Source organism: Ranitomeya imitator, chromosome 5 (assembly GCF_032444005.1).
Source record: "Ranitomeya imitator isolate aRanImi1 chromosome 5, aRanImi1.pri, whole genome shotgun sequence".
NCBI classification, from domain to species: Eukaryota; Metazoa; Chordata; class Amphibia; order Anura; family Dendrobatidae; genus Ranitomeya; species Ranitomeya imitator.
This window is the reverse complement of record NC_091286.1, coordinates 35,574,473-35,601,602: the sequence shown is the minus strand read 5'-3', so window position 1 is coordinate 35,601,602 and position 27,130 is coordinate 35,574,473. Positions and strand designations below refer to the sequence as shown.

Genomic DNA, 27,130 nt, shown 5'->3' with positions numbered 1-27,130 from the left:
AAAGAAGCAGAAACCCTAGGGAGGTGTCCAGGGTTATGCCCAGGAAGGAGATCCGTTGAGCTGGAACAGGAGATGACTTTTTTAAGTTGATCAACCAGCCCAGCCGAGAAAGAGTATCCAAGGACATGCAGATACACTCCTCGCAGGCTTGGAAAGATGGGCCTTTGACCAGTAAGTCGTCTGGGGAGGGAAGCACGGCTAGACCCCGAGAATGTAGGATGGCCATGACCGCCGCCATGACCTTTGTGAAAACTCTGGGGGTGGTGGCGAGACCAAAGGGCAAGGCCATGAACTGAAAATGTTCCCCTCTGACGACGAAGGAGGGAAGAAACCTTTGGTGAGGTGGGAAGATTGGGATGTGGAGGTACTCATCCCGGATGTCGATGGATGTTAAGAATTCGCCTTGTTCCATCGAGGCAATGACGGAACGGAGGGATTCCATCCTGAAATGACAGACTTTGACAAATCTGTTCAAGAGCTTTAGGTCCAGGATGGGCCTGACTGTTCCATCCTTTTTGGGGACCATTAACAGATTTGAATAAAGACCGCGGAACCTTTCGTCCACTGGGACAGGGACAATAACTCCATCTTGGCGGAGCGACTCGATGGCCTGGGAAAAAAGCCCGAGCATGCGTTCCCGCTTCGGGAGGGTGGGAAGCAAAAAACCGGGTTTTAGAAAAAATTGATTTTGCAGCCGGAGGACACCAGATCCCTGACCAACTCGTCGTGAACGACTGCGAGCCAGGTATGACGAAACAAGAGAAGGCGTCCGCCTACTTTGCTGGTGTCGTCCGGACGAGGTTGCGAGTCATCTAGAATATGGTTGGGGTCTGGATCCCCTGGACCTAGACTGCGTGGTGCAGCCTCTCCAGGAATGGTTGGGCCTGTACAAGACCTGAGGGCTTTTGTCTCTGCCGGCGCGGCGCCCCGAACCAGGGAAACTGGCCGAGGAATGCCATACGTAATTTCCACGAAAGGGCCGAAAACGAGCCTGCGGCTGTCGTTGGAACGGTTGTCTGAATCTCTGCTGGGGAAGGGAAGTACTTTTTCCCCCTTTAACTTCTGAAATCAGCTTGTCCAGTTTTTCACCAAACAGACGGCCACTGAAATATGCAGGGATGTGAGGGACTTTTTAGATACGGAGTCCGCTCGCCAGTTCCGGAGGCATAAAGCTCTCCTAATCGCCACAGTGTTTGAAGCCGTAAGTGCAGAGCAGTTTTCCGCGTCCAGGGAAGCGTTTACTAAGTAATCGCCAGCCAAGGAAATTTGATTTGCTAGCTCCGCTATGTCAGAAGGAAGATCACTGTCTGTAAGGCCTTATGCAGAGAGTCTGCCCAACAAATCACAGCTTTGGCTACCCAGGTAGCAGCGAAGGAGGGAAAGAGTGCCGAGCCTGAAGCCTCAAAGGCTGAATGGGCGAAACTGTCCACTAGGCGATCTGTGGGTTCTTTGATAGAAGATCCATCCGGCACGGATAGGAGAGTTTTAGAGGACAAACGTGAAACAGGAGAATCCACAGGCGGGGATTCTGACCATTGTTTGCGGAGATCGGGAGAAAAAGGATACTTGGACTCCAGAGATCTCTGGCCTGCAAAACGTTTGTCCGGACGCTCTCCATGTCGCTGGACTATGTCCTGGAACTCCGGGTGATTGGCAAACACCCTATGAGTACGTTTGGTCCTTTTGAAGGACACCAAATTATCCGTACTGGAGGTCGCCGGTTCCTCATCACCTTGAAGGGACTGGTTGACGGCCTAAATGAGACTATCTATAGTGCTCTGATAACCTGGCGACCCCAGATCAAGAGGCCCATCAGACTCAGGTTCAGAGTCCTGGTCGGAAGAGGTGCCTGGGAAGCGAGAGCAGGAAGCGGAGCTAACGGACGCCGAGGCATCAGAGAGATTGGGGGACGAGCTACGGACGCGCTTCCTAGATGGCCGCTTGTGCTTAGCATGAGAGCGGCCCCTGCAGGCTGAAGATTCCGCAGCCGTAGGGGAAGTTTCCTGAATAGGCGGATTAGTGGTCCTGCTCCTGGATGGACTCGATAGCTTTAGTCAAAGAAGCCATAGATTGTGATAGTGGCAAAGCCCACTCAGGGGGACTGGTCACTGCGGGCTCGTTTGCGGCGGGGGGCTCCTGAGCGCATTTAGGGTCACAAGCATTACAGAGCGGGGCAGTATGCCCGCTTGGTAGCGCAGCCTGACAGGAGGTGCAAGAAGTGAAGAACACCGTATGTGTTTTTGCTGATTTTTTTGGAGGGTTTAGGCAGAGACATGTTGTGCTGCTAACCTCCGTGCAGGGCTGATGTGGGGCACTTGTGCAGCTAAAAAAGCGGAGCACTGTGTGCAGGAGTAGGAGGGCCTGTATCAGTGTGCAGCGCACCTACCCCCAGGTCCTGTGTCCTGTCGCAGCGCTGTGACCGGGAGGAGAGGCGTCCAGAAGCTCCTTGTATCCAAGATGGCCGCCGAGAGTATGTGGAGCGCTTCTCGCACTGCGCGAGAAGCGCTAAACCGGTGGGCAGGGCCTCGCACGTGACGATAGCTGTGGGTGTAGACGCGGCCTAGCTGGGGCCGAAGCCGGGGAGTAAATTAGCGGTGCCTGGCCGCAAGATGCGGCCGAGCCCATGGTGCGCTCGGGAGCCCCCCCCCCACCCCTGCCAGACTCACCGCTGATGCTCCTCTTCAGGCGAGGTATGGGGGGGGGATGCAGTAACCCTCGATCCGCCACCCTCTTGATGAGGATGTGGAGAGGGACTGAGGAGCTCCATGAAGCACCGCTGTTCTTCAGTGATGGTGCAGAGGGAGGGCAGCCGGACTGTACCTATGGAAGGTCGCCTCTGTGTATCCTAAGGGTTCGCTCCCCTAGGATTTCACAGGGCTAGTTCTCGGCCGTACATCCCAAGTCGCAGGAGAGGGTACGGGGAGTAAACTCGCCGTGCTCGCCTGTTGATGTTTTAGGGGAGATCGGCCCCCCTAAAAGGGTCCGTCGCCCCATCATCCTCTTGCGCAAAGTTAAAAATAAAATTAAAAATAAAAGTAAGAACGTCTGGAGAAAAACAGAAGCAGTATGCCTCCTACGGACACTAAGGAAGAACTGGTATTATCCGGAGCCAGTGGGCAGTGTACACTGCAGAAGAGGAGCTAACCCTTTTTGTATTTACTTAGTGTCAGCCTCCAAGTGGCAGCAGCATACACCCACGGCCTGTGTTCCCCAATGTGGCGATGGAGAAAAACTCCCCTGAACACAGATTCCATAATAATCAGCACTGTGTTACCAAAATCACAATTTCTGCAATCAAAAAGTAGCAAGGAAACTCTGCAGCCCCGACGCAAGGATTCCCGCTGCAATCATGATCTGCATAGTCTCTGCATGTCTGTGTATACAGATGGCTGCTATCAGCTAAAGGCCCATTAGGCTGACAGTGATTTCTGATCTTTAAATCCATGCTAATCAATAAATCACAACACAAACATCAATGACTGATACATTACAGAATGATATTAACTCACCGCTATCCTGACACGAAGCAACAATATTGGTGAGGACAGTCACCCCGTGGGCTGCGATGCCGCGATTACAGTGATAACTGCACTCCTGTGCCAACTTAATCAAGTCAGTATACCTGGCAGTACCCGCTATGGCACCTAAAAAAACATAAACATTAAAACGAGTCAGAAAAGTAACAAACTCTTAAAACGTATGGTATAGGACCAAAATAAAGATTTTGGGCACTCACCGTAAAACATCTCTCTCGGAGCCTCCATTGGTAGACACAGCAGAACATGGGTGTATGCTAGATCACTAGGAGGCTGACACTAGGCAAAAAAAGTCATCTCCTCCTCAGGAGGGTACACACACCAACTGGCAAGAAGCTAATCAGTTAGTGAAAAAAAGCAGTAGGAGAAGCAACAGAAATACAAAAACATAGCAGAACCAACACAATCGTATACAAGGGTGGGTGCTCTGTCACCCAATGAAGGCTCTGAAAAAGTGATTTTACGGCGAATACCCAAAATCATCATTTCTCTATCGCTTCATTGGTGGACATTGTCTGTTATGCGATAGGCATCCAGAATGGCAAATTGGACCCAATGGGCAATGGTAGACACTGAAGAATAGACGACCTTAGGGAATTATGAACAGAGAGTCCACTCGTCTGAAGGGTGCCCTTCTGGAAAGGTAGAGATGAAAGGCTCATACCGGGTCTACTTTGTTCAGAGACCGTCCTCGAGGATGAGAGAGACAGACAAAAGGAAAGAAGTATGATGTCTTCATTGAGGCGAAAGGAGGAAAACACCTTAGGAAGGAAAGATGGGATCAGACGAAGGACCACCTTGTCCTCGTGGAACACCAGGTAGGGGGAACAGCAAGAAAGAGAAGCGTGTTCGGACACTCGTGTGATTGAGGTGATGGTTACCAGGAACGAAACATTCCAGGAGAGGAGGGAGAGTGAGATCTCTTTTAGTGGGTCAAAAGTGGACTTCTGAAGGAAGTCCTGAGTAAGTTAAGGTTCTCCACGAGGCTGATAAGGGGCAACACAGAGTGCAACCACCTGAAGGAAGGTCCTGAAAGGTGGACCAGACCCCAGATTCATCTGAAAAAGAATGGAAAGCCCCGGCACCTGCCCGTTAAGGGAACTGAGGGACAGACCAGATTCAAGTCCTGACTGCAAAAATTTTAAAATTGATGGCAGAGCAAAAACCATGGGGGAGGCCTTATTTGCTTCGAACCAGCGGAAACGAGCCTTCCATTTACGGTGGTAAAGGTGATAGGAAAAAGTCTTCCTTGCCCTGATAATGGTCTGAATAATCTGATTGGAGAATACGGTGGATTTCAGTACTGCGGCTTCAACAGCCATGCGGTTAAACTGAGTGAATAAGAATTCTGGTAGAAGAGGAGACCCTGCGAGAAAAGATCAGGAAGATCCAGAAGTCTCCACGGAGTGTTAACGAGAAGATTGATTACTTCTGCATGCCAGGATCTTTTCAGCCAATCCGTAGCGACGAATATGATGGGCGCTCATTCCGCCATGATCTTCGTGGCCAACCTGGGGATGAGCGCTAGAGGTGAAAAAAGGTATGGGAAAGAGAACTGGGACCAAGAAATTGCCAGTGCGTCGAAGCTGATCAGTAGAGGTTTGTGAGACCTGGATACAAACTGGAGAACCTTGTGGTTCAGTCTGCATGCCATCAGATCGATGTCGGTGATGCCTCATCAGAGACAAATCTTGTCGAAAACCAAAGGATTCAGGGACCATACGCTGACAGCAAGACCTGCTTGACTGAGAAAGTCAGCAACCAGGATGTCCACTCCTAGGATGTGTACCGCTGAGATTTCCAGTATGTTCAGATTGGCCCATGACAGGAATCGAGCCACTTCTGACTACACTGCTTGACTTTGAGTTCCTCCTTGGTGGTTGATGTATGCCACCACCATGGCATTGTCGGATTGGACTTGTATTGGACGGCTGGAGAGTAGGTTCTGCCAGTGAAGCAGAGAAAGGAAGATTGCTCTGAGCTCTAGATTGTTGATAGGAAGGGACGATTCCTGAGCTTTACATCGGCCCTGAACTGTTCGATCTTGAAAATCGAGTAGACTGGCATCCAATGTTACAACCTTCAACGCATTGACAGAAATGATATTCTGCGGAGGATGAGCGTAGAGCTTATCCACCATTCCAAAAATCTCTTGATCCGGGCGGGAAGTGTGACAAGTAGATCAAGGGAACGAGTCAATTTGTCCCATCTTGATAGGAGAATGAGCTATAGAGAGTGTGTGTGTGGAAATGAGTGAATGAAACTGCTTCCATTGAGGCTACCATCTTGCACAGTACGCTCATGCAGAACTGGATAGAGCTCTGCGAGAGCAACTCCCGCATAGTAGAGTGGTTTTCTTTGGGCATAAAACCCTTGCATGCATGATGTCAAACAGAACTCCTTGGAAAACTAAGCGTTGGGCCGGGATCAGAGACGACTTTGAATTGTTGATGATACAGCCGAGCCTAGAGAGGGTGTCCAGAGTGATCTGCAGACTCTCGTGACATGCTGAGTGGGATGGAGCCTTGATGAGAAGGTCGTCCACATACGGGATGACGACAATCTCTGGTCTGAAGAATGGCCATCACCGTTACCATTATCTTAGGGAAAGCTGGGTGCTGAGGCTAGGCCAAACGGCTGTGAACTGAAAGTGGGATTCCTGGACTGCGAAGTGGAGGAATCTCTGGTGAGGAGGGAAAATGGGTATGTGCAGATAAGCATCTTAATTATCCACCGAGCATAGAAACTCCTCCGGCTTCATGGAGGCCATCACTGACCGAAGAGACTCCACTCTGAAGTGACACAGGCAGACATGTCAGTTCAATACTTTAAGGTAAAGGATATGGCGGCGACCAGAGCCATCCTTCTTTGGTACCACACGGAGGTTTCAATACAAACAAGAAAAGCGTTCCTGCAGGGGGAACGGAAATGAGGACGTCTAATTGATAAACAGCTGCAGCCCACTTGGGAGAAGTGTGCACCCTTGTTCGGGCAGTGGGGGCTTCAGGAAGAATAGCATGGTTGGGGGGCTGCAATCTGGTCAGAGGGACGAGGTCTGACCAAAGGGAAACCTTCTGTTACAGGAAAAACATGCAAAGTAAAAGACAATAGGAGGCGGGTGGGAGTGAGACTCCCAAGGGTTAGGCATAGGGAACGAGATATGTGCCAAAGGGAGCTATGCTGGGGATATAGAGAGCTCACCCGGTGGCAGAACGTACTCAGACCCTGGATTTGGTGATCGTGGGGATACTGATGGTGACGGTGGTTCAGTGGAACCAGTCGTTGAACTTCAGAGTTCATGGTAGCTGCTGTGGTAGAGTACAAGCTGGAGACTAGAAGATGGAGCCGAGCAGAAGGAAGAAGAGGCGACGTCAGAAAGCATGCGCAGAGTACCCCGATAGGCTGAGGGCAGTGGGCGGAGGAGCGCGAAAGAGCCGTGTGATTGGCCAGGCTGCAGAAGGTGTGGCCAGGCCACCAGAGAAGGCCCAGGCCAAAGTTGGGAGCCATTTTATTTATTTTTTTAAAAGAGGCCGCCGAAGAGTACCAGGCAGGAGAGGAGGTCGCAGCTGGTTTAGGGGTCAAATGAATCATGACCCAGGGAAAACTGGGACCTTCTTCTTCTTAGTTCTATCCCTTTCTTTCTTTTTATTGGGAGCCCTCTTCACTGTTACATCAAATCTGGACAAACCTGAAAATCCTGAATTCTTCTTCGCAGGCCGGTACTGGAAGAGGGACAACAGACATCCTGGGCGGCTGGCAGGTAAAAGATCCGTTTTCCCTCCCTGCTCTGTCTGGCTCTGGGGGGTGTACGAGCAGGGGATTGGTGGCAAGGACCATTTGCCGGGGAGCCCCAAACACTCTTGATGTGTTAGGGTCCTGTAGACCAGAGAGGATACAGTAGTGACACAACCCCACACTGTGCTCTCTGTCTCTAGGTGGGAGATCAGAGTGACACAACTCCACTCTGTCGCCCTCACAAGCCATATCTGAAATAAAAAGGGAAATCATTAATAAAAAACAACAAAACCTGATGTAGAAACAGGCCTGGGTCCAGACTCATCTCTGCCTCCTGCTGACATTAATCCAAAACTGATTAGCTTCAGGCCAGTCGGTGGCTATACACTGCTGCGGAGGAGATAACTTTTTTGTGTGTGTCAGCCTCCTGGTTGAGGCAGCATACATCCATGTTCTCATGTGTCCCCCAGAGAAGTGACAGAATTGTAAATAATCCCTGGCTAGATCGGCAGATTTTTACTATGATTTTCAGTTGCTGGCTCAGCTGACTTTTACATTGTATACTTTACTTATATGGCTAAAGTGAGAATAAAAATGCAATAAATGACCCTAATATTGGTCAGATTGTTGGAAGAAGTCTTGTCTTTGTGCAGCACAATTTTGGTCCCTCTGGGATACTGTACCTGGGGGTGAACTAAAGTACTGCTTGATGGAGATGCTGCCAGAGAGAGTGGAGAGTACAGCGACCATCCCCAGCTTCAGGCTGTCGTATGGCGTCTGAAGAGCACATTCACATAAAGCCTATGAGAAAAAAAAAAAGAATCAACACAGAGATCTATACAGGAAAGAAAAGTATATACATACATTGTATGTGCTCCCCGTGTTTGCGTGGGATTCCACCAGGTTCTCCGGTTTCCTCCCACACTCCAAAGACATACTGATAGGGACAGTGAGCCCTGATAGGGACAGCAATGATAGTGTATGTAAAGCGCTGTGGAATATGATGGAGCTATACAAGTGAGTAAAATAAATAAATGGTCACCAATAGCAGGGCTTATGATGTTATTCACCAGATAGTATCTAGTTTACAGTTCATAGTCGTGCGCTTTAAACCTGCGTCATTGTAAATGCATGAAGTGTAAGGCTCCTGATATCTAGTAGTAGCTCGACTTACTCGCCGTCACAGAGGGGAAGACAGAAGCAATAAATAACCACTTCTGTTTTTTTCCATCTTATTATTGCTCAGTAATTGCTATATAGCATTGGCACCGACTCGTGATCATGTAAATTGCTCCTCACAGCAGAGCAATTATAAAATATAAGCTATCAACACTTACATTTTTGAAGCATTCTACTCTGCAGCATTTTTTCCCACCTACCCAAAATATTCGCATGTGCATGCATGCGTAAATTGTATATATAGCTACATATATCCTGTTTATTATATATTGATCCCCTTGGTTTAGAATGCAGCTGAATCTGCACTTAAATCGTAGCTCTAGATATATATATATATATATATATATATATATATATATATATATATATATATATTTATTTTACGTTATTTTTTTTTTTACATGAAGCACCAGACCTGAATATTGTCCCTGTTCCAAGTGTGAGGAGTTTTGTTAGCCAAAAATTTTAGATCCTGAATAGCGAGTTTCTTCACCGCTTTCCTAGGGTCATTCCTCAGGTGCTGAAGCAATAGTTGAATCTGAAGGAAGAAAAATTGAGGTTGCATTTAACAAAACACTTACATTTTCATTATTAGAAACCCCCTCACATCCATGGAAGAATTAGATGTCCCTTTAGTGTACACTACATACATATCACATTCAATGTGGATTGTAATTTAGATCTACAAAAGATCTCAATAAAACTTAATTCACAGAAGTACTCATAGGTGGGGATCGGACTCTGGACATCCCCGCCGATCACACCGCCATATATGTGTGCCTGATATTACAGAGCCATTCACCAGACTGAAGTGCATTACCAGGCACAGTGCCAAGTCTCTACTAATCTGATACTGATGGCCATCAACATTACAGACCAAGGAAGAGTGTCATAGAAAATGATATGCGAACATCCGCGTACCTGCTTTGGAATGTCTACTAAGGATGACGCAGCGAGCAGTGTGAAGGTGTGCAGTGTGACGATCACCATCTTCGTTGAGGGGTACGAGGTGACGAGCTGCTGCAGAAGTTGACGGCTATTAGAAGCTAAAATGGCATCGTGGTGCATGTGCTGAAGAATGGGAATCAGTTTAAGCTTTAGATCAACCGGCGTGGCCAAACCTATAATAAAGAGAGGAAACAGCATTAAGAATGTAGACAGTCACAAGTATTGTTTTCATGTACAGAGCGCTAAACATGTCAGAAAAAAAAAAGAAAAAAAAATCTCACCTTGGATCATTTCTCCAATTTTGTTACAGATTCCCGCAGCAAAATCTCTGATGGAACAGAAAAAAATGAGAAAATATGAAGCAACGTAATGTAAGTTAAAGGGGTTGTCAGATGAAAACAATTAATCACCTATCCAAATGAATGGTGATAACTTTTTTTTTGTTTAAATAGTTTTTTATTGAAAGCAAATGTGAACAATACAATTTATGCATTTTCCAGTATTTTGCAAAATTTTAACATTTTCCAAGCCCCCAACAATCCCAACAAAACCCAACCCCCCCCTCCCCTGACAGCTCATACCCAGTTATACTTTTGTTACCAGTATTGATGGTTCTTTGAGCCATTTGACTCACTTATGTCCGCTTGTTCCTCTAGCACTCTCTTCCTTTCAGAGGCCCTCATCCTCCCATTTCCCATAACTACTCATCCCAGCTCGAGCCACGGAGACCACATTTTGTCAAATGTTTCTATTTTCCCACGTCTTTTATAGACCCCCTTTTCCAAATTGAGACCATATTTAACATAATTCAGGAATTCACCCCTTGTAGGCGGTTCCTCTTTGATCCAGTTCCTTGCTATTACCTTCCTTGCCATATATAATAGCCTAGCTATTGCTATCTTCCAGGTGTTATCCACTCTGATTTCCTCTACATGTCCCAGTATACACACTATCGGATCCCTCGGCACTCTGCATTTATACGCCCCTTCCACACGGCTCATTACCACCAACCAGAAAGCAACCAGTCTTGGACATGTCCACATCATGTGGTATATTCCTGCATTCTCAGTCCCACATCTCGGGCATTCGGAGTCAGCACGCAACCCCGCTCTGTGCAACACTTCCGGTGATTTATAGACTCTGTGTAAGATGTACAGCTGCGATAGTCTGTACGGCTCACTCAGTGACACTCGTGGAACCGACTCCAACACCGATTCCCAGGTTTCATCCTCCATTGGGCCTAAATCTCTTTCCCATTTCGCTCTCGCTTTTAAAGGGAAGTCTAGCAGATGTGCATGTAGAAGGTCCTTATAAAGGGTGGTAATGACTCCCCTTGTGGACCCTTCCCCACACACGTATTCCAGAACTATGTCCTCCTGGATCTCAATACCACCACCCTTGTTCTGAGCTTTAAAAGCATGTTTCATCTGAGCATATTGATATTCCCCAGTCGGTCTCAGTCCAAACTCCCCTTGCAGCTGCGAAAAGGACTTTAATCCTTGTTGTTGAATTATCTGAGCCACCAAGTGGATTCCTTTAGCCTGCCACTCCGCCAGCACTCCAAGGGCCGCAAACTCAACCAAATTATTATTAAACCATATCGGTGTAAATTTAGTCAGCCCCGTGACCCCCCGAATCTGTCGCAGTCTGGTCCATAATTTATATATCAAAAACATAGTTGGGTATAATTTCCCCAATGCATCCAAGGAACCATCCTCCAGACACTGCGCTACCGGTCGTCGGTCCGTCATCCCCTCCATCAAGTGCTGTACCGCACTGGAAGACGCCTCCCGCGCCCAGCCCTTCAAATGTTGGCTCTGGGCTGCAAGAAAATATAACTCAGGATTAGGTAAAGCCAATCCTCCATCTTCCTTGGGTCGCTGAAGCGTCTCCAGGCGAATACGTGGGCACCGCCTCCCCCATATCAGACTTCTAAATAGAGCATTAATCTGCCGGAATTTCCCACGTGGAATCCAAACTGGCGCATTATGTAGGACGTAGAGTAATTTGGGCATCACAACCAATTTAATGAGATTAACCCTACCTACCACCGATAAGTGTAATTTATTCCACGCATCCACTTTTGCTTTAAGAGCGCCCATGAGAGGTGTCAAATTCCTATATAAAAACTCTGTAACTGGCATCGAGATCCATATTCCCAGGTATTTGAAAAGGGATACTACCTTAAGCCGCCCCTCTCCCAATGGCTCACTTCTACTCTCCTCCACCTCATCCACCTCAAAGAGGACCGATTTATCCCAGTTTATCCTCAATCCCGATAAGTCTCCAAATTTCCCAACGATCTCGATAGCCCCCTCCAAGGCTTCATCCGGGTCCGCCAGGAACAGTAAGATGTCATCTGCATATAATGCAATCTTCTCCTCCACACTCCCATATCTGAACCCAGGGACCTCATCCGATTGCCGGATCTTGGCGGCCAGTGGCTCCACAGCTAAGGCAAACAGAAGGGGCGACAGTGGGCAACCCTGCCTCGTACCTCTGGCCAGCTTTATAGGCTGAGAAAGCTCCCCATTCACTCTAATTCTAGCTGTTGGTAGTGAGTATAACAGTTGAGTCCACGCCACAAATTGCGGGCCAATACCCATACATTTCAACACCCGCCAGAGATATCCCCACTCCACACTGTCAAACGCCTTATGGGCATCCAAGGATGCAATAACCCTTCGGCCACAATTGTCAGACTTCAGCTGCAGGTTCATATGCAGCCTCCGCAGATTAACCGCTGTAGATCTGTCAGGCATAAAACCAGATTGATCCGGATGTACAAGGTTAAAGAAAAAACACCAGAAAAAGATATGCACAAACTGGGATCAACCATATATACTAAATTTTATTTTAACAAGTCTTTACTACAAAAGGCAATAAGCAAAACACACAATTAAAAGCATTTAAAACCAGAACAGACCAACCCTCCTCCTCCAGGATTAAGGTAATGTAGATAAGTATACAGATGTTACATAGGGCATGAGATCAAAAAAACAGATACATATAATCCAAAATTTGGTCACATAAGAGATCAACAATGCCCCATAAGAGAGTCCATCCAGACCCCTACTTATAGCAATTATTTAGATAAACTCTATAGCCCCTAATAAAGCAGCAGTAATGCGAAAACAGAGCACCAAATATACACCCAACCAATATGGTGCTGCACCCTATACCCGCACACCTGCTACACACCCAAACCTGGACAGCCAATCTCATACATCACCTAGTCTGGAAAAGATCCAGATCAATGCAGGAATAGTCCCTAGGTGGCCAAGGTACTGGACAAACAAGGAAAGGGTAATCAGAAACCCCGGTACGCGGAATAAATGTGTCCCTAAGAAGGGCTGAATGTAGCGAGGGGGTAGCTGACAGGGAGAGAAAGTCCAGGAGGAGGATGACGGCCCCACGCGTTCCGACGCTACTAAGGCGTCTTCGTCAGGGGAAGGTGGTAAAGAATATGTCCCACATACGCCTTTTAAATGTACAACATTGTAAAAGATAGGTTGCACCTGTGAGGCTGCGGCGGCGTGTGTCACCATATCTGGCTTGTACACGCAGACGTATAAACTCTGCATTGTAGCACACATACTGTGGTGCTTGGACACATATATATTTTCTTTCTTCTTTTTTTTTTTTTTTTTTTTTTTTGTTATCCTTTTTAGTCATGCGCTTTTTCATTCACTACGGATGTGTTCTATTTTTTGCCTCGATATTATCGGTATCACCATGGATAATTCCAACATCTATTGTACAGTGCCTAAATTTCATGCATTGATCTGGATCTTTTCCAGACTAGGTGATGTATGAGATTGGCTGTCCAGGTTTGGGTGTGTAGCAGGTGTGCGGGTATAGGGTGCAGCACCATATTGGTTGGGTGTATATTTGGTGCTCTGTTTTCGCATTACTGCTGCTTTATTAGGGGCTATAGAGTTTATCTAAATAATTGCTATAAGTAGGGGTCTGGATGGACTCTCTTATGGGGCATTGTTGATCTCTTATGTGACCAAATTTTGGATTATATGTATCTGTTTTTTTGATCTCATGCCCTATGTAACATCTGTATACTTATCTACATTACCTTAATCCTGGAGGAGGAGGGTTGGTCTGTTCTGGTTTTAAATGCTTTTAATTGTGTGTTTTGCTTATTGCCTTTTGTAGTAAAGACTTGTTAAAATAAAATTTAGTATATATGGTTGATCCCAGTTTGTGCATATCTTTTTCTGGTGTTTTTTCTTGTACATTGTCCATATGCACGTGGCTGATCGCCGTTATATTTTGCGCGGTGCCCGCCTACCCCTGTTGCTTATATAGATTGTTGTTTTCCTGGTGCACTGGTTGTACCAGGTTTTCTTGGCGGTGGCACGCCATCTATTACTATTATGGATTTGGAGGCCCGTGAGGCTGCGTGGCAAGATCAGGTCTCGGGGGTGTTTGGTGTTGGGGGTGACACTGTGGTTGCCGCGGTGGAACGTGATGAAGGCTTTTCCAAATTATGCAGTGACATTATGTACCTGCATAAATCATTGACAAAAGTTTGGTGGAATACTAAGAGTTTGGAAGAATATAAGAGGCTGGGACTTATTCCCAGGGGGCTGCGGGTACAAATTTTCCCAGCTTGGGAAGTTGACCCTACATTTAAGGCTACTTGGGAGAATGGCCTGTCCAGGTGTTCAACAATTTTGATTGATATGCTGCTGGAACATGATTATGCTCTTTTGTCCAAACTTAAAGAGGATATCAAATCAAAGGAAGGGAAACTTCAAGCTTTTGATCTACAGGGACAGGTTACTCCCTTCAGACAGCGACTAAAGACATCTATTGATACCTTTGAAAAAGAGGTCATTAGGGGCAAGAAACATAAGTTCCAGCGGGACAAACTGGACTTTGACAGCTTAAGGGCCTATAGATGGTCACACCGTGGTAACGGTAGGAGAAGCATGCCAACGTCACAAGGAGATAAAACACAAGTTGAACAAATTGAACCTGTCTCCAGTGATTTTTTATCAACGGATACGAGCGACCAAGAAGGCGGTGCAGGAGGGGGAGGCGCAAACGCCATCAATCTAAGATCCAGGGGCGGACCCCTCCAGGACTGGACGTTGGGTCGCAAGAGGACCACGAGGAGGAACCACAGGAAAATCTAACGCATAATGACCCAGGGGGGGATGGACCTGGTAAGTTACAGATTGTGAACTTATCATCATACTCCCTGTCGGCGGGTGAGGTTTCTTTGCTCTCCAAAGGGCTGTCTTTTTCCCCTACCAATCAGCTCAACAAATTTGAATTGACTAAAGATCTGTACCTTTTTTGTAGGCAGCTCACGTTTAAATTATTGTACCATAAACCATCTGTAATTGATACCATGCCAGAGGAGGACAGACGGGTGTTCCGGGATCTTTTAGAGCTCCTAGATGAGAACGAAGGAAATAGCGGTAAGTCGGGTAGATTTACAGGACGTATTCCGTCCCAAGCCTCTCCATCTTTTTCACTCTTTCCGGTCGTACAGATATTTTTTGAGACCGTGAGTAGAGACATTGCCAATTTAAAAATTAACAATAAGGGTTTGGGTAACCTGACCAGGGAGGAGGCCCGCTGTTTGAAGCATCTCAAAAAACAGGACTCTTTTGTGATCAAAGAGGCCGACAAAGGGGGCAACATCGTCCTCTGGCCTAAGGATCTATATGTGGTTGAAGCTAAGAGACAGCTGCTCAATAACTCTCATTACCAGGTTTTGCCTTCGGACCCTACGGATGTCTATAAGAAACACCTTGATGGATTGATCCGGACTGCCCTTGGCCTGGGGATTATCAACAAAAGGGAAAGAGACTTCTTGACCATTGAAACACCTAGGATCCCTACGTTTTATATGCTACCAAAGGTGCATAAGAGCTTGGATAACCCCCCAGGTAGGCCAATAATATCGGGGATTGGGGGATTATTTGAGAGGCCGTGTGTGTATCTGGACTATTTTCTACAGCCCCTAGTATTCTCTTTAGGGTCCTATATACGGGACTCTATGCACCTGATTGAGAGAATTGGCAAACTTGAGGTGCCAAGGGATACCTTGATTATTACACTCGATGTGGAGTCTCTCTACACGAGTATTGACCACAAATTGGGACTTGATGCAATCACCTACTTTTTGGACAAAAAATCAAGTAGGGATAGGGACCATGATTGCTTTATCCTTGATTTGTTAAAAATGGTTCTAGAAAAGAATTATTTCATATTTGATCGCACTTTCTATAGACAGGCATCTGGCACTGCTATGGGTGCCAGATGCGCACCCTCGTATGCTAACTTGTACATGGGGTGGTGGGAGGAGACCCATGTATATCAGTTACATATGTTCCAAAGATGTGTGCTGGAGTGGCATAGGTTTATCGATGATGTTCTATTGTTGTGGACAGGAACCTTGGATGAGTGTAACAACTTCATTGATTCTCTCAACAGGAATCCCTGGAATATTAGACTGACATCAAAAGTCTCTTCCACGAGGGTTGATTTCCTGGATCTCAATATAATCTTGAGAGACAACCATATTGTCACGAGTCTCCATAGGAAGGAAACGGCGACTAATAGCCTACTTCATTATAAGAGTGCGCATCCGGTCCACCTTCGGAACAGCATACCCAAGGGGCAATTCCTAAGGGTTAAGAGGAATTGCTCTGCCAAGGAGGACTTTTTGGCAGAATCCAGAAAACTCACAGAAAGATTTCGGGACAGGGGGTACCCACACAGAGTGGTTGCACAGGCATTCCAGCATTCCCAACGCTGTGTACGTGAGGACATCCTTAAACCGAGGGAGAAAAAGACTGTACAGACTATCAACTTGATTACAGTATACCACAATCAGTGGAGGGATGTTCATGAGATCTTGAAGAAAAACTGGAACATTTTATTGACAGAACCCAAACTTCACCCCTGGCTTGCCCCCACTCCGAGGATGGTGGCCAGGAGGTCACGTAATCTAAAGGATGATTTAGTATCGAGTCATTTTAAACGGGCCACTATTAAGAGTGGTACATGTGGCCAGATATTTGGGTCCTACCCATGTGGAGGGTGTAGCATCTGTGGTCTGATGATCTCTGATACGGGCATAACCCTACCACATATTCCCAAGAGAATTGAGCCTTCAGCATATTTTAATTGTCGCACCAGATATTTGGTGTATGCCTTGGTATGTGGTTGTCCCAAATTGTATGTGGGTTACACTACACAGGAGCTGAGGCGTCGGGTGCAACAGCACCTCTCTAACATCAATACGGCCAAGAAAGATCTAGGAAAGGGGAAAAAACTATCGTCAGTAGCAGGCCACTTTTTACAGGAACATGGTGGATCCGCAAGTAGCCTTAGGGTTATGGGCTTGGAAGGAGTTAGGCCTGATGTAAGAGGTGGCAACATTACATTAGACCTCCTGAGGAGGGAGTCCAAGTGGATTTATAACTTGAATAGTCGGGCCCCAGGGGGGATGAATGAGGAACTGTTATTTACTGGCTTCTATAAGCAGATTTAGGTAATTACCTTTCTTTAGCTTTTTTTTTTTTTTTTTTTTCTATATATATTATCATGGTGTGAGCGTATTAACCTTTTTTACCTCAGATCGTGGATCCTGGACGATTGTTTTGCCATTTGGATTAATAGAGTGTACGTGGGGTGCTATAAGGGTTAAACTCTACACCGGCCTGTATTTCACTGATAGTGATTAATGTGTCGCTTAATAATGTATGTGTCACCATATCTGGCTTGTACACGCAGACGTATAAACTCTGCATTGTAGCACACATACTGTGGTGCTTGGACACATATATATTTTCTTTCTTCTTTTTTTTTTTTTTTTTTTTTTTTTTTTTTGTTATCCTTTTTAGTCATGCGCTTTTTCATTCACTACGGATGTGTTCTATTTTTTGCCTCGATATTATCGGTATCACCATGGATAATTCCAACATCTATTGTACAGTGCCTAAATTTCATCCTTTTCTGACATAACATTTGCGCAGGATTTGCTGCATTATAACATGGATTCTGTAAATTTTCAGTCTTCATGTGTATGTGGGGTGCTACATGACTGATATTTCATAATAGTGTATCCCTCAGGAATGGCGCGTAGCGTCACTTTAATGTTCAGGAGGTTATGTGCCGGTGTTTGGACATGGCTTTGTCCAGATTTTGGCACTTGACCGACTGATACAGTGTGCACACTGTGTGGTTATTATCTCCTTGGTATTTAAATATGCCTGCGCTGGCAACTATATCTTACATCGTGGACTCTGTCATGTCCATCTGTCCAACAGTACTATGTGTATGGGGAGGTAATTGGCTAATTATTTAAACCAATGTGTACCTCATTGGATAGCACTTAGATAGTCTGCGCCGCCTAATATCTGGCTTGTTCCCAGATCTGTACAAGACCCGTACGGGGTCTCACTTAATTGTGATTTATTCTTATTAAGGAATGGAAAGCGGAACGGGCAGTGCGCGTGTCTGAGTTGCCTTTGTGTTCTACTATTTCGGCGCCTGCGCATCTATCCCTCCCTGTTGTTGAGGGTCTCCTTGGAGACCGTAGCGCCTGCGTAGTTCTTCGGACCGCTTAGCAATGCTAAAACTCTGGGACTATGTACGCATGACCGGAAGTGTTCGCCCTTTACACGCCGGCATTTGAGGATACACGCCGCCGCAGCCTCACAGGTGCAACCTATCTTTTACAATGTTGTACATTTAAAAGGCGTATGTGGGACATATTCTTTACCACCTTCCCCTGACGAAGACGCCTTAGTAGCGTCGGAACGCGTGGGGCCGTCATCCTCCTCCTGGACTTTCTCTCCCTGTCAGCTACCCCCTCGCTACATTCAGCCCTTCTTAGGGACACATTTATTCCGCGTACCGGGGTTTCTGATTACCCTTTCCTTGTTTGTCCAGTACCTTGGCCACCTAGGGACTATTCCTGAATTGATCTGGATCTTTTCCAGACTAGGTGATGTATGAGATTGGCTGTCCAGGTTTGGGTGTGTAGCAGGTGTGCGGGTATAGGGTGCAGCACCATATTGGTTGGGTGTATATTTGGTGCTCTGTTTTCGCATTACTGCTGCTTTATTAGGGGCTATAGAGTTTATCTAAATAATTGCTATAAGTAGGGGTCTGGATGGACTCTCTTATGGGGCATTGTTGATCTCTTATGTGACCAAATTTTGGATTATATGTATCTGTTTTTTTGATCTCATGCCCTATGTAACATCTGTATACTTATCTACATTACCTTAATCCTGGAGGAGGAGGGTTGGTCTGTTCTGGTTTTAAATGCTTTTAATTGTGTGTTTTGCTTATTGCCTTTTGTAGTAAAGACTTGTTAAAATAAAATTTAGTATATATGGTTGATCCCAGTTTGTGCATATCTTTTTCTGGTGTTTTTTCTTGTACATTGTCCATATGCACGTGGCTGATCGCCGTTATATTTTGCGCGGTGCCCGGCTACCCCTGTTGCTTATATAGGATGTACAAGGTTAGCAATGACGCTGGACAAACGGGTAGCTAACACCTTGGCCAAGAGCTTGACATCGATGGTTAACAGAGAGATTGGCCGATATGACTCAGGCTTCCCCAGATCCTTATCCTCCTTCGGAATAACCACTATATTAGCCTCCCTCATAGATGCTGGGAGAAACCCTTGGCATCCAGCCTCCTCCAGTACTAACTTTAATCTGGGAATCAGCACTTCCTCCAAACTTTTATAGATTTCGGCTGGTAACCCATCAACCCCAGGTGCCTTCCCATTGGCCATAGACTTCAGCGCCCGACTCAGTTCCTCCTCGGTGATAGGGGCATCGAGGCTCACCCTATCCTCCTCACTCAATTTCGGAAGACCCAGACTCTCAAGGAAAGTCTCCGTTTCTCCGGCTGACTCATTGACCTTGGAGGAATATAAGTCCGCGTAAAAGTCCGCAAAGACCTTTATAATATCCGGTGTTTCAGATACCCTGCTCCCCCCATCCGAAACCAACGAGTGTACATACGAGGTACTACGCTGAGCCGCGGCTACCACCGATAGCATGTGTCCAACTGTCTCTCCCTCCTGAAAATAAGCCACCCTCTGAAACTCCCGCTTCCTTTCAGCTTTCCCCAGCAGAATCTTTTCCATACAATTTTGCGCTGTTCTCAATCTTTTCTCTGCCTCGGAAGTCCCCAGCACAACCATCTCGTCCTCCGCTGCTTTCAGCTCCTCCAACGCCACTCTCTCCGCTTCCCTCGTCTTCCTCTTACACCTACTAATGTCTCTAAATAGTAACCCCCTCAGGTACGCTTTCATTGCATCCCAAACGGTTAGAGCATCTGTACTCCCATCATTTAACGCAAAGAATTCCGTCACCTCCTTCCCTATACCGTCCAAGTCAATGCTCTGTAACCAGTTAGGATGGATCTTCCATTCTCTCCCGCTTGCGGTCCGTGTCCCCAACAACCTAACCTCTACCTCAATTGGACTATGATCCGAAAGGGCCCTCGGCAGATAACGCACCTCCCCCACCATTGTGTCCAACAGGCGATTACCCAGTGCCATATCAATTCTGGATAGCGTAGCATGAGCCGGTGAATAGCACGAGTATCCTCTCTCCCCAACATGTCTGACTCTCCATAGATCAATCATGCCTAATTCACGCACATAGGTTCCAAATGTTGTAGTGTGCCCCTCCGACCTATTCTGGGTGTTCTTATTTTTATCCCAAAAGTCATCACATATATTGTTCAAATCCCCAATAATTAAGATTGGCAGTGGTTCCCATCGTCCCACCCTCTCCAATACCTCCCTGATCTTCTTACTTGAATATGGAGGTGGAATATACATTGCCGCAACGCACAATCTCACTCCATACAATATACATTGTATCACCACATACTGACCCTCAGCATCCACGCATACTTTCACCTCTTCATATTGCACTCCCACCGGCACCAACACTGACACACCTCTTGAGTACGTCGAAAAGGTAGAATGATACCCCTTCTGTATCCAACGTCTATTCAGTATGTCCACTTTCTCCTGTATCAAGTGCGTCTCTAGCAAGCATATCATAGAAGCCCGTTGATCCTTCGCATACTGCAAGCTCGCAGCTCTCCTAGACTTATCCGCCAGGCCTCTCACATTCCAGCTCAATATCTTAAAGCGGTCCCCTATTATGTGACTCATCATCTTTAGTTGTGTCGTTACTCCCGGTTCTGAGCTGTCTAACTTCCCTTCCCACCCTCACCCCACTCCCCCCTCCCCCACACCCCCCAATACTATACATTCTGCCTCTTATCAAGAGTGGGGCACCATCACCCATTGCGAACACTCTTGTTAACGTAACCTTCTCCTTCCGCCTCCCGCTACCGTTTATAACAGAATTCGGCGCAATTCTTAGAAGAACAATATAATTGAACCTGTATTGTATTACAACTGCAAGAAACTAAATAAACTTTTAGTACGCTGCACACCCTTCCTCCCTCGTACTTCTCCGCCGCATCAGCACTCCCAGTGCTTTCCCTGAGTAATATCCAACTCCACCCTCCAACCTTCACATTTCAATTACCAGTGTACTGTCAATCAATCTCTTTTTTTCCCCCCCCTTTTTGAAAGATTTAAGATATCTCCCGACCAACCCGCCTCACATTTTCAATCTCCTTTCCCTTTAAGTTTTTTAGCGTTAAGATCTATCCACTGGGTAGCGTCCTCCGGCGTCTGGAAAAAATGAATCTTATCCAACGCTACCACTCTCAGTCGTGCCGGAAACATCATGGAGTATTGCACTCCCAGTTCTCTCAGCCGTCTCTTGATACCCGTGAACATCATCCGTTGTTTCTGTACCAGGGCGGAATAGTCAGGGTAAATAGCAATTCTTTGACCTCCAATTGTCAGATCCGTCATGTCTCTAGCCTTCCTCAGGATAATGTCTCTGTCTCTGTAGTTTAGGATTTTGGCAAGCACGGTACGGGGACTTGCTCCAGGGACAGGTGGTTTCGGTGGGACCCTGTGGGCTCTCTCTACCGCAAATACTTTTGTCAGTGCTGCATCACCAAAGGTCTCAAGGAGCCAGCTTTCAATATACTCCGTGGGATTCCTCCCCTCAGTTTTTTCAGGGACACCCACTATACGAATGTTATTTCTTCTGGACCTATTCTCCAGATCCTCATTTTTTGCAGCTAGCTCCGATATTGTTTGAGCAAACTTCCTCTCCGCTTTCTGCAGCTGCACTATATGGTCTTCTGCCGTGCTCACTCTTTCCTCCACAGCCCCCACACGTTTGTCAATCTTCTGCAGGGCTGCATTTATCTGGGCTGTATCCCCTTTAACCTCCTGTATCTGCTGGGTCAGGGATTGTTTGCAGGATGATACCAGTGCAAAGACATCTCTAAGGGTGGGCTCTGCTCCTGACTCCTTATCTTCAGGTCCCCCCGCTACCACCGCCATGTCACCATCCCCACTCTCCTGTTGTACCTCCTGCTCCTCTGCTGGGCTTTCCTCCTCTCCTTCTGTGTCTGTGTCCCCTCCGGCGTCCTCCTCTGCTTTTCCTGTGTTCCCTGCGGCTTCCACTCTAGCAAACTGCTGGAGCTTTGCCGCCACCGCCATTCTTTTCTGGCATGCCGCGTTGTCCTTCTCCGCCTTCTCCCTGGCGTCGGCGCCATCTTGGCCGGTCCCTGCCTCGCCGGCTCCGGCGTCTCTTTGTCTCCTCCTGGTCATGTTTGCCGATCTCGGGGCCGCCGCTATTCACCGCCGCACTCCCGGGACTCTCCTGCAGCCGGTAAGCGCTTTGAATCGCCGCTCAGCTGCGGCTTATCAGGATAAACTCAGCGTTAGCAGCGGGAGCGCTCTGTCACGCGTCCGCTTACATGGACGTTCAGGCCACGCCCCCGAATGGTGATAACTTATTGCTCAGTGGGGTCCTACCGCAGGGACACCGCATTGGTCCTTACAACACGGCACTTTTATCCCTGTTTTAGAATGGAGTGACAGGTTGGATGCCAGACGGCAGCTCAATTCGTTCTCTAAGTGGCTGGTGGAAAAAGGCGAGTGCAGTGCTCAGCAGCCACATGGGGAAAGAACAGAGTGGAGATCGGTCAAGTGCACTGCTGCTCCATCCATTCTAATAGGAGCGCTGAAGACCAGCAGAGCGCTACGATTGGAAATCTCTGGTGCTCCCATTAAGAGTGAATGGATCATCAGTGCACATGACAGACTTCCGCTCCATTCATTCCCTATGGGGCTGCTGAGCACTGCACATGCCTTTTTCCAGCAGCCCCTTAGCGAATGAATGGAGCGGTAGCGCGCATGATCGATATCTGCTCCATTCAACATTGGTGGGGGCCATAGTGGTTGCACCAGCAATTGGAAAGTAATCTGCTATCTCGTGGATAGGGGATAACTTTTAAACTTGAGAACACTCCTCTAAGCTTAACCCATACCTGATTGTTGTATGTGGGCTGTGTATGCAAAGTATTAGACAGACATAGAAATGACGCATGTTCCAAAGATCACTTATGGTTGGAGTACTTCCCTTTATAAATGCATGCTGCGACAACAAGCGCACCTATAAGTAAACTTTTTAAAAAAAAATTTTTATAAACCCAGTTTTCATGACAGCACTTAAGTACCAGAGACTTACTTTGACTGTGCAGAAAAATGAGATGCAGCAAATATGGCGGCCTCCACCTCCACATTGTCATGAGAATCCAAGCTTTGCCGTATACTGTGGTGGGCATTTTTTCGATCGGGAATTATGGATGCCATGCTGCCCAGCATCCTACAAAAGACAAAAACGGTAAATGGTCTTGTAAGTAAAGGGTATATTCGCTCCTCCAGTGTGACACCTTATGCACAAAGATGGCCGACCACTTGCCGGAGAGTAATAGCCCGAGCTACGGGGTCATTACTGTGTATAACAGAGAAGATCCTCTTCACAAACTCGTCCACATTCAGGATCTTTTCTAGGTGCTTCTCGCTCTGTTGGGTCACCTTCAGCACACAAAGTCGGAGGAAATTATTGCTGAAAGACAAGACAGTTCCCCTTAGGACAGAACGGAAACATCCAAGCAGCAAGGAAATTACTAGTAATATTATAATAACTTTTACAATGTAACAGGCTGAGCTGCAGATTTCATTGACACCACTCATTTTTCCATGCACTGGAAAACAGACAAAAAAAATCAAAGTACAGAGAAATGGTGACTGAAAAGGGATTGCACCATTTTATTTTTTTTGCACGGCATTCACTGAGTGATAATGACCCGGCGACATGATTCTTCAGGTCATCACGATTATGGTGACAACAAGTTGGATTGTTTTTTTTTGGGTGGTGAAAATAAAAAATTTGTAAAAGAAAAAATAATAATTGGATTGTGTCGCCATTTTCTGAGAACCATGACTTTTTTATTTTTCTGTTAATGGAGCTGTGTCATTTTTTTTTGGCATGTGCCAAGCAGTAGTTTATTTTGGTACCATTTTGGGGTACATATGATGTTTTGATTCCATTTTCTGTGATAAGTACAACAACCAAAAAATAGAAATTCTGGAGTCTTAGGATTTATAAAAACTATTTTTTTTCTTTAAACTTTATTTTATAGCCTCCATAGGAAACTTGAAGCGGGAGCAGTGTGAACCACAAGGATCTGTGCCGGGAGCCGTGGGGACCACAAGGATCTGTGCCGTGAGCAGTGGGGACCACAAGGATCTGTACCTGGAGCAGTGGGGACTACAAGGATCTGTGCCGGGAGCCGTGGGGACCACAAGGATCTGTGCCGTGAGCAGTGGGGACCACAAGGATCTGTACCTGGAGCAGTGGGGACCACAAGGATCTGTACCTGGAGCAGTGGGGACCACAAGGATCCGTACCGGGAGCAGTGGGGACCACAAAGATCTGTACCGGGAGCAGTGAGGACCACAAGGATCTGTACCGGGAGTAGTGGGGACCACAAGGATCTGTTCCGGAAGCAGTGCAGTGGGGACCACAAGGATCTGTACCGGGAGCAGTGAGGACCACAAGGATCTGTACCGGGAGTAGTGGGGACCACAAGGATCTGTTCCGGAAGCAGTGCAGTGGGGACCACAAGGATCTGTACCGGGAGCAGTGAGGACCACAAGGATCTGTACCGGGAGTAGTGGGGACCACAAGGATCTGTTCCGGAAGCAGTGCAGTGGGGACCACAAGGATCTGTACCGGGAGCAGTGAGGACCACAAGGATCTGTACCGGGAGCAGTGGGGACCACAAGGATCTGTACCGGGAGCAGTGAGGACCACAAGGATCTGTACCGGGAGCAGTGGGGACCACAAGGATCTGTTCCGGAAGCAGTGCAGTGGGGACCACAAGGATCTGTACCGGGAGCAGTGGGGACCACTTTATTCCCTACTGTCCTCTAGATTTCAGGTTCAGCCACCTACCCAACTCTGAAGACGTCGGCCAGCTTGAGAAATGCAGAGTTAATCAGGATTGGGAACGGATATTTTTGAAACAGTCTTGGAAAACGGACAACGGCTTCACATTGTTCACCGAGCTTGCCAGATCTTAATCCTGGGTACAAAAAAGGAACATTATGACCCAAAGTAAAGCAATGAATGATATATACATCAGTGTGAACAACGTCTAACCTTGCGCAACTATTAATAATTTATTGCTCTGCATTTTTGCTGTTTATTATGAGGCCATTTACAATTTTAAAAACTGTTTTGCAAAAAAAGATAAAACCCATAATAATAATAATAATCTTTATTTATATAGCACCAACATATTCCGCAGCGCTTTACAGTTTAACAGCTTCAAACACAACAGTCATAAGTTACAATGTTAACAATACAATAATCAAAGCAACACAAGACGACCCTGCTCTTGAGAGCTTACAATCTACAATGAGGAGGGGAGATACAAAGTACAGGTGTGTATTTACAATGATGTATTTACAATGGTGGTCCATCCATCTTCAGAGGGTGGGGGATAGATGGAGATACTGAATGGGCTACACACACACAAACAAAATAACTGATTAGGGAACATGATAAGCCGCTCTGAACAAATGTGTTTTGAGCGAGCGCCTAAAACTATGCAAGTTGTGGATGGTCCTAATATCTTGGGGTAGAGCATTCTAGAGGATTGGCGCAGCACGGGAGAAGTATTGGAGTCGGGAGTGGGAGGTACGGATTAGTGCAGAGGTTAGGCGAAAGTCATTTGCAGAGCGCAGCGGTCGGTTAGGCCGATAGACAGAAATGAGGGAGGAGATGTAAGGGGGTGCCGCACTGTGGAGAGCTTTGTGGGTGAGAACAAGTACTTTGAATTGTATCCTGTAATGAATGGGCAGCCAGTGTAATGACTGGCGAAGAGCGGATGCATCTGAGTAATAATTAGCCAGATGGACGACCCTGGCTGCCGCATTAAGGATGGACTGGAGATGGGAAAGTCGAGTGAGGGGGAGGCCAATTAATAGAGCGTTACAGTAATCCAGGCGGGAGTGGATCAGGGCGACAGTGAGGGTTTTTTGTTGTTTCTATAGTGAGAAAAGGGCGGATTCTAGAGATGTTCTTTAGGTGTAAGCGGCACGAGCGGGCAAGAGATTGTATGTGGGAGGTGAAGGAGAGATCGGAGTCAAACATAACACCCAGACAGCGCGCCTGCTGCCGGGGTGTTATTATAGTGCCACCCGCGGAGAGGGAAATGTCAGGTTTAGGGAGGTTAGTAGATGGTGGGAGCAGAAGAAGTTCAGTTTTGGAGAGGTTGAGTTTCAGATAGAGAGCGGACATGATGTCACAGAGTGCGGACAGTCAGTGGTGTTCTGTAGTACAGCGGGGGTAAGGTCAGGGGATGACGTGTATAGTTGTGTCGTCGGCATAAAGATGGTACTGAAAGCCAAATCTGCTGATGGTCTGTCCAATTGGGGCCGTGTAGAGAGAGAACAGAAGGGGGCCAAGGACTGAGCCCTGAGGTACCCCAACAGTGAGAGGAAGAGGAGATGAAGTGGAGCCAGAGAACAGAACACTGAAGTGGTCAGAAAGGAGGAGAACCAGGAGAGAGCAGTGTCCTTAATGCCAAGTGACTGGAGCCTAGAGAGCAGGAGAGAGTGGTCAACAGTGTCGAAAGCTGCAGAAAGGTCGAGGAGAATGAGCAGAGAGTGGTCACTGTTACGTTTTGCTGTCAGAAGGTTGTTGACCCACAGTGACAGCCTTGCTTGAGCAGCCAATCAGAATACAGCTTCAATTTCTCCTTGGTAAGATTCAGTAACCTTACTGGCTGTCAGGACAGGTTTACAGTCATGGCAACTTCCCATAGCAACCAATCACACTGCAGCTTTAATTTAACAGCATGTCAGAAAGTGAAAGCACTGATCTGATTGGCTTCAGTATGCCACCAGCCAATAGCAGAGCCTGCTCCCTTACTCCCTCCTCCCTACCTTTATCTAACTCCATGAGTGCCGAGTTGGCATCCAATTCCTGCTCTCCGTAACCGGCATCGGCTAGAAACGACCGAGCAGCGCTCCCTCCGGCCGCCATGTTGATTCAGTCCTCTTCCCCCACTAAGAAAATCATAAACCAATACAACTGTACGGAGCCACTAGCAGGCAGCCATGACACTTTCTCGTGCGCTTGCGCAAAACATCTCAATGTAACAAAGTACGCTGTGATTGGCCGATTTTTTTTTCCCGGCATGCGTAGCGTTGTTTAGGGATTGGATGTTGCCCCGACCAATGAGGCGCAGAGACTGGATTTCGCGGG

At 47.0% G+C, this 27,130-nt stretch overlaps 1 protein-coding gene across 1 annotated transcript in view; it reads right to left on the bottom strand.

The window, feature by feature from the left end:
• Positions 1–27,012, bottom strand: part of INTS7 (integrator complex subunit 7) — a 56,071-nt gene extending 29,059 nt beyond the window's left edge. Inside the window, exons 1-9 of the mRNA XM_069768534.1 lie at positions 26,809–27,012; positions 24,812–24,941; positions 23,273–23,419; positions 23,039–23,176; positions 9,680–9,726; positions 9,372–9,571; positions 8,866–8,988; positions 7,955–8,072; positions 3,510–3,644 (exon numbers count right to left, since the gene is read on the bottom strand). Coding sequence (XP_069624635.1) covers positions 3,510–3,644; positions 7,955–8,072; positions 8,866–8,988; positions 9,372–9,571; positions 9,680–9,726; positions 23,039–23,176; positions 23,273–23,419; positions 24,812–24,941; positions 26,809–26,908 — 1,138 coding nt within the window. The 5' untranslated portion in view covers positions 26,909–27,012. The remainder of the gene's footprint in view (positions 1–3,509; positions 3,645–7,954; positions 8,073–8,865; positions 8,989–9,371; positions 9,572–9,679; positions 9,727–23,038; positions 23,177–23,272; positions 23,420–24,811; positions 24,942–26,808) is intronic.
• Positions 27,013–27,130: the final 118 nt, after the last annotated feature.